Genomic DNA, 15460 nt, shown 5'->3' on the forward strand with positions numbered 1-15460 from the left:
ATGTTTTGTGTAGTTATTTTAACGTTTTTGTTATGTATGAGAAGCGCTGATTTATATTGCGGCATATGTTAATTAGTGATTCAGTATTGTTCACAATATTATTGTTCTTGTAATAGTTTAACCGAAGTACCGCCTTGGTACATCAAGCATCTCACTTTGCATTCTGGAATCTGATTGGCTGCCAGCAGTGCAGCATTCAGTTCCAGCATCCTGATGCTTGCAGCATTTAGTTCCAGCATTCTGATGCCTATATAAGGCGCTCAAACCAGTCAATCGGGGTCAGTTAGCTTGCCAGCAACAAATGTCATCTATTATTATTAATACGTGCAAAACCCCTTCGCTCTTTCAAAAATGTCGAACTCAACAAGAAGTGTCAATGGTAATTCATCTGTTTAGTAGCAATAATATTCTTGTATGCTTATTTGGATTTCAACACATATGTAAAGTATAATAGTCAACCAATGCAACTGGTCCCATTGACATATTGAATATGATTTGAACGCGACTACTTTGCAACATATATAAATTTTACGACAGTTATAAACGCAATAAAATCAATGAAACGATAAAAGCTGTTCATGTTTAATGAGTTCATCCCGACCAAAGGATCCCGCTCGACCTAGAGACACCCCTGGGTTCTTACAATGTCATGAAATATTTTTTTACAAATACTGGGTCAACTTTTAAGAAATAACACGATACACAACTCGCGTGACCCACTTAACATCGATCAGACAGGATCTAAGAATAAAATCTTCACGGAGTAAAGGGCATTTTCCCTGCAAAGTTCACGGACCTCGATACCATAATTGAATAAAACGTATGAAAAAAACAATCTTACCGTGCTTGCCGTTGCATTATGCATCAAAACTAACTGTCCAGCGCCGTTTGAAACCTTTGTTTGCATACATTTCAACTAACTGACATTTTAAACACACGAGTGATTTCATTGGTCCAATGCGAATGCGAATGTCTTTACACCTGAAGATTTCATTCATAAATCCTGTCTGATCGCTGTTAAGTAGGTCACGCGAATTTTGTATCGTTTTATTTCTTAAAATTTGACCCAGCATGTGTTGAAATATAACAAGATATATTCCAGAAAGAAAATTTATTTCTGCGTTGAATAAGACCGGGTTCATGAAAATCGCAGCACAATTGATGAAATTATTGCTGTTCAAAGCGATGCACCCCGTTTTCGGGTGATTTTGATTTGAATACCTTGTTATATATATATTTGATAGGTTTTTTTCAGGAAAGTTGATTTTTCTTTATAATATGATGATTTATCATTCAAAATGATGTTTTCACTAATTAATAGCATAGCCACACGCTAACCACATGTGTTCAAATCAATATTATTGATTAATATTCCTTATTTCAGAAGGGATGTTGTTGAAATTTGGACTCGGACTAATTCAATACATATCTATAATACTTCATGTAAATTTAAATTTTACTAAAATCGATCAAGATTTAAATATCAAAATAACAAATTACAAAAAAATCACTGAAAAGTAAAATTATCAAAATCGTACATCGTAAAATAATAATGTGAAAAGTAAAACGCATTAACTTTAACGTCTAAATGACCGACCGGCTTGCAACATCGCGCACATGATTATTCATACGAGCCATATTGTTTTTCTCATTAATGTTATGTTTTCCTGGTGTAAAAAACACAAGTTATGTCAATAGTCACTTTGACCCGCGAAAAATTGCTACAAAATGTATTTTTATTGATCCTGGTAGGGTAGCACGTACTTTATAACATATCAAAAGTTTACCGAAATCGGACCTCCGGAAAATTGTTTAATTCAAGATGGCCACCAAAACCTATTTTTGAACACAACTATGAAATTATCCACTCAAATTTGATGTTTTTGGTTTCTATACACATGTTTCGGTGACCAAATAACACTTTAAGATCATCAGGCATAGTGAAAGTGAGTAAGTGTATTATGATATACAAAAATTCAACATGGCGTCCAAAAATAGCTACCGCCACAATGAGAAGGATCATAAGGTTTGACTCAAAGGTTTTATGTACAACGTCATAGTTTTAGAGACGAAAAACACTTTGATTGAATTATTGATATCACTAAGCAGTTGATTTATTATAAAATCAAATTTATGACATTCAGCTGTCAACTATCACCTGATACACTTTCTGTATCCTCGCCAATTAACGTTGTGGGGCTATGGACGGAATCATTCCACTGTTGCTTAAACAATATCAACGCCTGCATCCCCTGGTGACTCAAGGACACAACATCCCCTTTAAGTCAGAGCTCTGCTAATACTGGGCTATTGCATTTTTTCTTTCACATTTTGCCATGGTAAACAGTGAAGCAAAGAGTCACAATCAAGCACGTAACAATCTGGTTCAAGAATACAGTTCATCACAGCCTCACTTGAAACGTTTACAGCTTGATCTCTCATTGACCGAATGTTCTGAGGCTTGTCTGCTTTACGAAGTAAGTTCTTGGCTTAAAAGAGGGCAGGAGAACGGGGACTCAGTTCATACGACAATAATGTCTTCAATTAAAAAATCTCCAGATTTTGACACTACCAGGAAACGCTGGAACAAAATGGCAGGATAAATAGACGATCGTTAGCAATCTTAACAGCGGAGCTATTCCAAAGATATTGGTATCTATCTTTTCCCTTAGATTAATAAAAAAAAAGTCGATTTTCCTATGATATCTCTTATGATCTTGTTCCCAACCTCATGAAATTCATGAACATTCACATCTGATCCATCCACTATCCAACTGACAATGTTTTTTCAAAGATGATCAGCTGTGTAGGGTGAGCAGGTTGTAATCTTTGTCTGTATTTTATCGAGATAAGAAGCATCTCTTTTGATGTGCACCTCAGTTGAGTCTTTGTGTTGTGGACTTGTATGATAGGCCAGTTCTGCGAAATCCTGCATCGCACTGTTGTACTTGGATGTTACAGGTGCAGAAAGGGTCCAACGGTTTTGCATTACCTCGTTGTACCCACTGCCGCGACTGAGACAACCTGTGTTCTTATGAGACCTCATAAATGTTTGCTCAATGACAAGATCACAGCTTAGCCGAGCCCAGCACTGATTGCTCCTACGAACAACGTGAAACCCATTTACGAACGTTCGATAAAATTCTGGTTGCGTTTCACATAGACTGCCTATTTGCTGAAGATGGTTATAAGCAGATCGCAGGTAATTGAAGTACCCAGCTGCAGCAAAGACGGAAAGGCAAATGGATACTGCCTGCAAATGCATCATCCAACAACCAGTACTACCCACCTTGATCAACATCCTTGCCTTGCTTACCATAAGGTGATAATTCAGTAATAATTGGCTTGTCTTTGTGGTTTGGGCAAGTTCATGTTTCTTCTTCTCTGTAGCCGTCTCGAGTTTGATCTAAATAAAAGAACATGAAACATTTGTGTCTTCTCGTCCCAAGGAATGGAAGAGTACAACTCCTCTGCCTTATCAAGCAGTATCTGAATCTCGGGATCTTCCTGATATGAACTGGCTGTGTAGGCACTTATCAACACGAAAATGGCACCGAAAAACCGTCTGGACAGCTTTACCTGTCATAATGCGCGCAAAGGCATTTTCGTCATAGACAATCTCAAGTATGATTTAGACCGGTTCCTCAAATGATGAATCCTATGGCACCCAGCAAGTTCATGAGTGTATGAAAACACCCCAACATCAGAACAAACTTTTCAGGCAACTATTTTGTGGCACATCAATGATGATTTCGGCAGCATTCAAATACATGGGTTTGTCAAACGTTTAAATGATGGGAGGGTTGTGCTTCATGGAAAGGTTACAAAGTCTAATGTTGACATAATGCACGACTTATCCCCAGAGTATAAATGATTATAGGCAAGAATTTGACTGACGACTGCTCAGGGTGCTGGCTTTCCTGATGCAACATGTGCATCACTCCCTGCCAATGTGTTGTTGCCTGCCTGAAGCTGAATGAGACTTCTCACAAAATATCGACTCTCATCCAAAACTCGCGTCAGGTCCTCGAATACTACCACAGTACAAGCATGTCTTGCTGACCGGTACTCCATGATAGGAATTTTGTCTTATTTCTAGTGTTCCATAGAATAACTTTATGACATCTTAACGGGAATCACATACCTCTTACAAATTGCTCAGTACGCACCCAGCCAAAATGCCATGTGTCCAATTTAACCTTACAACCACAGAGTATACAGTCTTTATGACTTGCAGCATAACTTTTAATGATTTTATCATGTGTGTACTGCTGACGACATTTTTATGTACTTTAGTGCCAGCCTCAAATACACGATCATACTTCGGCTTCACACAAGCTTCATTTATTCCCTTCACTCCCTTCCACTGAATAGCACCCCAGTTATTCTTGGAAATCTCAATCTCCTCCTTGCATATTGAATAAAAATCTTGTCTGGATGTGTGTGCACTTATTATTTTTATTATTGGTATTCATTTATTTATGCTTTCCGATAGTTTATAGCGAAATATCAGTGAGTTAAAACTGATGTTTCACTGTTTCAACCCGTGAAAAATAAGAGTGAAAATTATCTATGATTTTCATTTTTACCGGAAATATTTCTAGATATATATTTGGTTTCCCCCAATTTTAAAAATTTTACCAAGGGCGACTACTTTGCCTTGAATGTTTATAATAACATACGGGGAAGCTTCATTTGAAAATACGCGTAATTACATTTCGGGGCGCCAAACGGGGAATAATATTATCCGGAATGGCAAAAGTAAAAAAATAATCAATTGTAAGTATAAGATTTATAGAATATTTTTTGGATTTGGTGGAATATCGATCTTAATTCACTCATGATCATAGAAAAAAAATTCACTCGTGGCTGAGTCAACATGCTTTTTGAGTATATGTTTCGATAATATAGAGGCCCTTTACCAAAAAAATTGACATAAATGTGAACATAATTTATTTTAAAAAAATAGCCGAAAAAGACCGATTTAGCGTTCAAATTCCCAAGTACGTTTTAGTATATTTACCGTACCTTTGTTAAATGTAAGTATACTTAAGAGTACCCTGGGTACAAGTAAGTAGTACCCGAGCCAACAATGACCAATCCAGCGACAGGCTAGTTGCGCTCGATTGGTCATCGTCGGCTCGGGTACTACTTACATGTGCCCCGGGTACTTTTAAGTATACTTACATGTACCCCGGGTACGGTAAATATACTTAGACGTACCTGGTCGATATAAGACTGTACCCGAGTTGTATTCCCGCCCAAAATCCGATATCGTAAAACGCGCTACCGATAACGATATTATTTATCATTAACAAACTACTCTTTAATAAAACTGCATCAACAAGGTTTTTTAGTATGAGTTTCGATAATATAGAGGCCATTTCACAGAAAATTGGCATAAATGTGAACATAATTAATTAAGAAATATAGCCGACAACGACCGATTTAGCATTAAAATTCCCGGGTACGTTTTAGTATATTTACCGTACCCGGGGTACATGTAAGTATACTTAAGACTACCCGGGTTACATGTAAGTAGTACCAGAGCCGACAATGACCAATCGAGCGCTAGTAACGAGCGTAATGCTCGATTGGTGATAGCCGTCTCGGGTACTACTTAAATGTACACCGGTTGCTCTTAAGTATACTTAAATGTACTCCGGGTACGGAAAAATACACTTAAACGTACCCGACCAATTTAGACTACACCCGAGTTTAATTCCCGCCCAAAATCCGATGCCGTAAAATGGCTAAGGAATACGAAACAATATAATCTTTGAACAAAATCTGCCTCAAAATTAATAGAGCTAATTATAGGGGCCATTTTACAGAAAATTGACATAAATATCAACATAATTAATTTTTTGTTAAAGCCGACAACGACCAATTTAGCGTAAAAATTGCCGGTACGTTTCAGTATATTTTATGTACCCGGGTACATTTAAGTATACTAAAGAGTACCCGGGGTATATTTATGTAGTTCCCGAGCCGGTCCGGCAATGACCAATCGAGCGACAGTAATACAACTTCAATTGTGCAATATATATACTTTTATTCCTCCATATACAAGATACGAAGATCAAAACACAATATAACTATATATAAACAATGGTTAGATAGATACAAACATAAACGATATATATGGATGTTAATATCAACATCAGCAAAAAAGAGAACATAATAAACAATATTATTTAGTAAAACTGTGTTTTGTTACGTAGAAGAGTCTCCAAGTTGTCCCATCTAGGAGGCAAAAGCGTAATTTTAGACAGGCAGCTAGGAGCTAGGAGCTAGGAGTATCGTGATATCACGATCATTATATAAAGTTAGATATATCCCCAGGATATCTGTAGCCTAGCACCGAAACACGAAATTGCTAGACAGACGATTCCTGGCTGAAAAAAACACAAACTATTTAAGTGTACTGTATATACTATATATAAGTTAATGTAATCGCAATGTATTCATTTAGTGAGTCCCCTACTGTAAAAACATTTTGCAGACTAGTGATGAAAGTTTTGTATGATTGGGGTTGTCATAGTTTATATTAAGAAACATCCGGAGTATATAATTGCACTGCTCAGAAAGACTAGAGCGACACATCTGGTTGAAAGCACTTAGTCCGTTTGTGTCTATTATGGTATTCCATAACTGTTCACGAGTGTTAGAATTCATATTACAGAGCAAAATACGATGGTGCACTATATTCAAATTTACTCCATTACAAAGTGCACATGTATTTATATACGCGGGCATAGTAAGTCGCCCAATTACTCGCATTGTCTTACTACATAGAGAGGAGAGTTCAGGATTATTTCTGGCGATAGTCCATAAACCACACACTCCGTCAGACCGTAATACTGTTGAGCCAAGAAAGGGGTACTTCTCTGAACACTCTTGAAACAGATTTACATTCCTTTTTTGTGTAACGTGTCGGCGGAGCATGGTTTTCCACACACTTTTCACCGGGAACAGGCCTTCTGCAATGTATTGATCCAGGATGTGGTGTAGTTCGTACTTGCATAATATCGCACGTATGTCAGGAATAAAACCATGGTGTTGTTTGTCAAAGTTTTCATAATGCAAGAGTCTGCTGTTAAACAAATGTTTGGCCATGTATGTATTTGGCAGGTTGCAGAGTTGTCCTAGAAAAACCAGCTTTCTGTAATCAACTATTGTCTCCATAGGCACGGCATGGATAGCACATAAAGTAAAGTTAGTTGCAGTGTTTCGTGGCAGACCCTGTATGTGTTTTAGGCAAAACCTATGAGAGCGTTCTAGCTAAATTATGTCCTCTGCACTTATTGAAGTCCACAATTCACAGCCTTATAACACTTTAGGTATCACAACAGAGTTATAAACTTTTATAGATGTTGATGGATTGAGTGCAAGGGGAGATATTCCACTATTAACGATACTCAGATATGTCCCTCGAAGCTTGTTGCACGCGTCATCAGCCATTCCTGTAGCACGTAGAAACGGGTCGCACTTCAAACCGAGGTGAACGTAGGAAGATGCCTCTTTGATTGTTTGAGTACCGAGTTTGAAAATTCGGTTTGTCTCTCCCTTCAAGCGTTCATTAAATACAACGACTGCACATTTGCTCGAGTTATATTGGTACTGCCACTGTTTTGAATAGTTGCTACAGATTTCAAGCATTGCATTTAATCCATGAACAGAGTATGACAGCAACAGCATGTCGTCGGCGACTGTAGGTGAGCTGACCCGAATATCGTACACACAGATACCAGCCTCAGATTTCTCTAAGGTACTGATGAGCCCGTTGATGTAGAGTAAGTAGAGCAACAGGGAGCTGCGTATGCATTTGGTAAAGGAATAAATTAACAAAGTTTTAGCAAGAAAGCTTTTGTATTATGCTTACATGAGGGATAAAGGCGGCAAAAAGTTAACCGGAACTGATTGAATGAGTTATGTTTTAAATGGTGCATATGGATATAGAAGGCTTTATTATTTTCAAATAAACTTTTTGCTGAATGAAAACAAATTCCATGACAATGTTTTGAAATACTTATTCTGTAAGTTGAATGATTTTTAATAATTTTCCGAAGGGTTAACTTGTATTGGCTATTTTTGACAAAAAAAACTTATATGCCGTCTGGCCTAACCTGTTATCATAGAAAATAAATTTAACTCTTTATGTTTACATCTTCTCACATTGACAATAAATCCCGAAAGAAATTATTGTGGTCAAAATAATTAACGTTTTTTGCCGGGTTATTCTAAACTGGTTGACTGACTGTACGTGTTTAACAAATTGTTTTCCTTGCAAAATAAATTAAAAACCACTGGTAAAGTTCTGCCTTTCTTTTCGGAAGAAAGTCAACCAGTTCAAAGTTCCAGCTGAAAACAAAATTCGGTATTTAGTAAAACTCGCCGTAAGGTGGCGTTTTGACAGAACTACTTTCTCAAGTCCCACGCTTCGATCTTTCCGCCATTGTGTGCTTGACAAGATATTAAAGAATACTGTGAGAGATAGATTTTGTACCAAGTGAGAGATAGATTTTGTATCAACAAGCCACCATGGACGATATTAAAGTTGAAGATTCACCAGTAGCATCTCCGTACCTGACAGAAATCAAAACAGAGATGACTAAACTTGATGCTGAGGATTATGCTCATGCAACGCGACTTTTAGCAGAGGGTAAGTCGAGAGACACGTGCCCAGGAAGAACAACAGTCAGTTGTTGAAAAAATCTTTCAACCGATATTTTCAGAATTCATAATAAATTTATTTATGTTCTTGTAGGTATTCGGTCTCAAGCAATTGTTAATCAATTCTAGTTGTAAATACGTTTATATCCTTTGAAAATGTCGATAAATTGAGAAGAATCGCTAGTTTAATTTTAAAAAATGCTTCTCGCCTTTTACCACAGGTACTTGAACAAAAATGTTTGTCCTTATATATATCCTACCGTAACCCAAATTCGACGACACCTAAATTCGACAATGTTCTATTTTTATCGGTTTAATTTTAAATGGATGATTATTGTCTTGGAATCATTTCAAAGAATTACAGCCGAGTTAAAAATTATTATTTTATGCTATATAAGTTTTTTCATTATTTGCTAAATATTGCTTTATGTAACCGTTATATCGTCGAATTTGGGTCACACCGGGATATAATAAGAGTAAAGGTATCCAACGATGATTTCACAGGTGTATTGAATAACACAATTCAACAGCATGAAAGATCAAACAATGCACACAAATGTTGTTGTGGTTGCCAGCAGGAAGCGTACATCTATGATAAAACACCTTTTATTTGATAAAAATCCACCAAGTATGTCCAAAACAGCTAAAAGTTTCACAAATATGACCCCAAAATTGAAGTGTGTAATTTCGGACGTCCAGATCTGTTAATATGGAAGGCGATTTTCGGTCGATTTTCACAACAAAACAAGAACTTTGCCTTAAACTCGATGTACGTTTTTCATTTACTAAGTTTGCCTTCGAACTCCGTCGTTCATTAGTAACGGCACAACAAAAATAGTCAGAAAAATAGATAATAAACCAAATATTATATTTTTATGTTCAAACAGTATACATGTTATTGTTGGAACGCGCTAAATATTTATCTTGTTGTGGATTGGTTGAATGAGTCGTAAATTATAGAACAAGTTTACCAATTTTATTTTCAAAAATTTCAACCAATGGAAACGTCTTTTTTCCGTAACACAGATTTCTGCCTCCAAATGGTGGTCGTGAAAGTACACTAAGTGTGTTGTTTCTTCTGAATTTCCAACTACTGTTCAATTGGGAATAAAGAACGACGTAGTACCTGTCTCATACTTTTCCATGATTTCATGCCTTTACCCTTTATAAGAACATCATTTCCCTTCCTTTTGGGAATATGGTTAAAACCTTGGTTAAAGTTTTGCAGTAACTTTTGCATTATTGAAGATAGCAACTTGATATTTGGCATGCATGTGTATTAGGGCTGTCACGATTCACCGGTATATCGGTATATCGCGGTGCATGTCGTAAACAAAATCGCACCGCGGTACGGCGTTGCCGCACCGTTTTTTTTAAATATTATTATATTAGCACAGATATAAATACATAACATAATTATTTTGATATAGATATCGTTTTGAAAACTGTAGAAGCGATTCAAAAGGGCTTAATAAATATTCCGTTAATATCCAGGTCAAGCAAGCGCTTCCACTTGAAGATGTTTAACTTTCACGTTTAAAATACGGCGATGTATGGGTCCGTACCCAGGGCTTTCCTTTGACCCGAGCTCCCGGGTTTTGACGCTTGAAAATTACAGAAGACCCCTTTTTGATTCTTGAGAAAATTACGTCATGCGTCACATTTGACCCGGGGGAATATACCGACTTGCGTCAACGAGATCAAAAGTTATTAAGATTAAGCGATAATTGGCTCGGGGCGGAGTATCTCATTTAGTAGACGCTAATCGTTAACGCCCGTTTCTTATCATCGAAGCTCAAGTCCAACCAGTAGGCGGAGTTTGGTTAATTGAAAAATCTAGTATTGACCAATTAAAACACTGCTGGTTCGATGACGCGCGTATTAACTTTCCATTATTTATCATAGCGTTTGTTATCAGCTGTTTGCGGAAAAGACGTGTATTAAACCCACCTAGTTGCAATAATCCAACTCCCAGCTATTGACCCTCAGAGCTGTACGTATGTACTCATAAAAGCTCAGAGCATTAAAGAAGAACTATAAACCCACCAAAACAGAATGGACTTATCCGCGTCAGTTTTAATAATATTCAATATAAAATAATAACATCCATATGCACAGTACACTGTAAAGCATATTTTGAGATATTTCAAGAGTATGTCAGAATGTATTTCCAAAGCTGAATGCACCCATCACTGTTTTACTTCATGTTTGCTCAGTTCAAAGACGCGCGAAAGTTATGATTTGCATCAAAGTTGCTAAAAATAACTATAGAACCGATATAACTGACCTTGTGGCAAAGTTACAATTTTTGCATGTGCTAATTGATTACAAAATACATGTAGGCGTAATAATTGACCGTTTGAGACGGCATAGAAAAAGGCGTGTTTGTCGCACGTCTTCAGTGAAGATGGCACATGAAATAATTAAAGGGTGTCGGAATTTTTGATGGGATTACATACGGAGGCATCTTTATCGGTGAGTAGAAATAATTTCCTTTTATAGTTTACCGATTTATATAGGCTATTGGGTTTAGGTGCCACCCGTATGTTTTTTTTGTGATAGCCAGCGGAAAAGTTTTGTTTCCACATTTTGTATTTCATTTTTAATTTAATAGCCACGCGAAACGGCCAAACAAAGTTATTGGATAAAGTGTAATTGTGCAAAGTGTAATTGTGCTTGTGCATTTGGAAAATGTCGCAGAGAAACCTTTTTTAATTCGGAATCGGTAGTAACTCTGAAAGTGTGTGTAAGACGCCAACGACAAAGCGTACTTTAGATCTAAATGACAGTGCTCCTAACACCCCCAAACGTGCGAAAGAAGATGTGAACGTCATATGTCATATTGTTTTGCTGTATACATAAAGTAAATGTTGTATTAGAATACATATTTTGTATGTAATCTTTGAGATGTTGTGTAGGACATATGACATATTGCTCTCTGAGATGTTGTGTAAGACATGATATGATATATTACTCTTTGAGATGTTGTTTAGAACATATGACATATTACTCTGCTGTATACATGAAGTAAATGTTGTATTAGAATACATGTTTTGTATTTATTAATCATTGAGATATTGTGTTTAAAAACATAGTGTTGTAGTGACAGTACTGACTGTACTGTACAATGTAAGAAATAAATGTTAACATATCTTTTAATTTGTTTCTTTTTATATATTATATCTCAGTAATTTGCTTAAATTGCAAAAAATCATTGACTCTCCTGCGTTATTATTAGGACTCTTAGAAGTTTGATTTTGACTCTTGAAAATATGGTCCCAAGAGTCCTTGACTCTTCAGATTTGAGGTCTAAGGAAAGCCCTGCGTACCTTTTTGGAATTTGGGACCGATTTTCTTTGCAAATAAGTTCATAATTATAAAAAAGATGTTTATTCTATTTCTTATTTTCTTTCTTTAGGATATCAATCGTTCAAAGCATGGCACTTCGGAATCATGTTATCTTAAGATTCTGAATAAGTCGAGGAAAAGTCAGAACGCTACGGATTTTCAATACTCCGCATTTTAAACATGCCCTTGAAGCGTTCGATTTACACAGATTGTAGTCAGGCTTCCTGAAAAGGCCGGACCGCTGGTCTTGTCCGGCAAAATTCTTTACGGTCCTGCGAAATTTCTAATATCGCTAGTCCTTGTGACAGGCCAAAAAAATTGTGACTAAATACAGAGGTGTCAATTTTCAGGATTATTCCTGAATTCAGGATTTAAGCCCTCAAGGAAAACTTTTGATATTGATATAAATCAGAGGATTGTTTTGGTTATTTTAAGCATTCTTGTCACAAAATGTCACTCTTAAACACAAATTATTGACCTTTGGCATATTGTTTACAAAGGAAACATAATTTAATGTATCATTAAAACTCTTTTGACTCTGGTCCCCAAATTCTAGGATGATTTTCAGGACTTTAGATTTTGGTAAATTGACACCCCTGTAAATATCGAAAAGTCTAATACTTGCCAAAAGAACGAAAACACCCCATTAGAATCCCTCTTTTTGTGAATTTCGAGCCTTTTTGTCATTAAGAACACTAACGCGTCACTAGTTTATAAGAGTGCTTTCCCTTTGTTGTTTGTTTCGATAACATCAATTTTATTGGTCCGACATATAACCACCTATCCAATTACAACAAAAACTACACATGAAAAAATGTTGTTGTTAAAGTTTCAATGGCGCTAGACAAGGCCAGAAAAGGAAGCTAAGTGATGAGGAAAAAAAATCGAAAGAATATGAAGCAAAACAAGTAAAAAGAACTTTTAAAGTAGTGGAAGTCTGACGGAAGTTGGCTGCATTATGACGAGTCACAATCAACATGACGTATGTTGAAACGATACAAAACGGTGCAAGTCTACTAATATGCGTAGTTATGTTATTTTGTTTTGAGTCTGACTATAATTTAAAGCTGTTGTCCATCATACACTCTAATCACAAGTACACGCAAACGTTTTGTTTTACTTTATCGAGTGTACTTGTACACAGGCTGCACATTGCAATAAATATGAGGTAAACTTTATTTAATTCTTCAATTATAAACTCACGCTGTTCGATCAGGTGAATTTTTGTCCGGACAGGCAAACTTTTAAATCAGCCTGTCCGGTTGACAGGCACTTTTTGGGACTTTTCAGGAAGCCTGTTGTAGTCACAATTATTGTTTACAAACAACATAGCTGACATTTTAAAAGAGACGCGAATAACAATAACAATGACTACTTCTATCAAGTTAAGTACAGTTTCTTTTACAGTTTCTTGCAGGGTTGGCATATTGACCGGTCAATTGAGTATTGACCGGGCCGGCGGTCAATACCCGGTTAAAACCGGTCATTACTGGTCAATACTGGTCAATACTGGTCGATTGAAAATTGTAGCATGAAAACATCACAAAGGAGCTATGTTATATTAAATCAATAATTATTCTGTAATTGATAAACTTTGAGTCATTTATTGTAAAAAAATCTTTAAAGTTGTAAAAAATTAAATCTTTATTATTTATGGAAATGGCCTTAAATATAAGGACCTATGCAATATCTTTATCTCGGTGTATCACATCTGTTACTAAAGTATTTTTACTATTGTAGTTACCATAGTATTTCACTTATCTATTGATATATCTATTTGATAAGCAGATGGACAAACAGAACTCTTGTGTTTTCTAGGGTCATAAATCTGGCCCCTAAGCCTTAATTGGTAATAAAATCCATGCAGTTTTATGTCTCTGATATTGACAATGAAGCAAATCTATTTCAGATCACTCACACATAAGGCGATTACTTGCTATTAATTTAATAGTAACTTATAAGTAGTCTCCTTTCTGTATTATGAGCGTTTTTTTTTCCTTTCACATTTAAAAGTTCAATTGGTATTCAAATGATTAAGCAATCAAAGTTCTTGATTTTGACAACAAAAATGTTTTCCAATTGTGGGTCTACTATAGACTCTTCTTTTCAATTATTGTTTTCTTTGATTAATTATTTCTTATTATGTTTTTTATTTTTATATCAATGGAAAATATAAGAATTTTTCACTATTTTGTTTAAAAATTATTTAAAGAAATCTAGGCAAGAAAACATGACAAGTAAAGGTTGTGTCAAAAAGGTGCCATTTAAGGCCCTATTATCAGTTTTGGGTGCCCCATCCTGTATAGGTGAGGAGACTGTGGGGACAGTGGGGCATGAGGAACAACTCATACACAGTAATTGACAGGTTCTTGCTGAATCAAGCACAGAATTATCTGAGAATTCATAATTCATTAGAATTGAAAAAAAGTTCAATCGACCAGAAAAATCCAATCTACCAACTTTGACTAATTTGCAAAATGTCGAGAGATTGGCCTACAAATTGCATGAACAGGTATAAAATAGTGGGTATAAATAGCTTAAGACATTATTGGCAACATGTCTGTTTAATTTATATTATCAATATAGTTTAATTAGGCATGGAATATTAATTAAAATTGGGGCTAAAGTTCAATCGACCACTATTGACCAGTAATGACCACTTCAGGAGTATTGACCGGGGCGGTTTTAACCGGTTAAAACCGCTGGTTAAAACCGGGGGCGGTCGATTGGTGCCAACCCTGGTTTCTTGTCATACTATGACACCAGTGTTTTCTGATTATTGAGTTTAATAAAGTTTGTAAAACGTGTTATTCTGTTGTTTTCTTCACAGTTACATATTCTGTAAAATATCGCGGTACGTACCACGATACAGTGTTGCCAAATCACGATATACCGCGGTACGCTCACGGCTTATCGTGACAGCCCTAATGTGTATCATGGAGCTGCACATTTTGAGTGGTGAAAAGTCAAGGTCATCCTTCAAGGTCATTTCTGACAAACACATCTCTTGTTTAAGTTGTCCAGACTGCAATTGGGAATTTTGTAGTTTTTCTTCAATTGGGAAAGTACCTTTTACAGGTATTTTTAAAGAAGGAAAAACATCGCTGGTCTGGTAGAAAACAAAGCCAACTGATAGTCACAAAATCAAACACGAGTTCTGTCGCTCATGCAAAGCGTGCACTCTCATTTGCCAATATACATTTTCCAATACATTGACGCTGGGCCTTTAGACAGGGTGTAGTTGGGAAACTCAAAATATTTGGTGTAGTCGAAGAGGTGCTTGGTGCAGAAAAATGCACTTAGATGGTAAATTTCAAGCGTCCGACTGACTCTGATTTTGAAATTCAAACGCCCCCGGGATGGACTGTGAAAGCATTGACTATGACATTAATTTAACAAAACAGAATGCTCCAATAAAGGTTTCTAACCCTAATGT

At 36.3% G+C, this 15460-nt stretch overlaps 1 protein-coding gene across 6 annotated transcripts in view; it reads left to right on the plus strand.

The window, feature by feature from the left end:
- Positions 1-8408: 8408 nt before the first annotated feature.
- The window catches only part of LOC127861944 (KH domain-containing, RNA-binding, signal transduction-associated protein 2-like), a 40394-nt gene continuing 33342 nt past the window's right edge, over positions 8409-15460 (plus strand). For all 6 annotated transcript variants that reach the window (XR_008040376.1, XM_052400704.1, XM_052400705.1 and 3 more), the window contains exon 1: positions 8409-8665. Coding sequence is in view for 5 of the 6 variants with exons in the window: in XM_052400704.1 (XP_052256664.1) it covers positions 8545-8665 (121 nt within the window). In the remaining variant the exon portion in view is untranslated. The remainder of the gene's footprint in view (positions 8666-15460) is intronic.

The sequence above is a fragment of the Dreissena polymorpha genome, chromosome 16 (assembly GCF_020536995.1).
Source record: "Dreissena polymorpha isolate Duluth1 chromosome 16, UMN_Dpol_1.0, whole genome shotgun sequence".
Taxonomy (NCBI): domain Eukaryota; kingdom Metazoa; phylum Mollusca; class Bivalvia; order Myida; family Dreissenidae; genus Dreissena; species Dreissena polymorpha.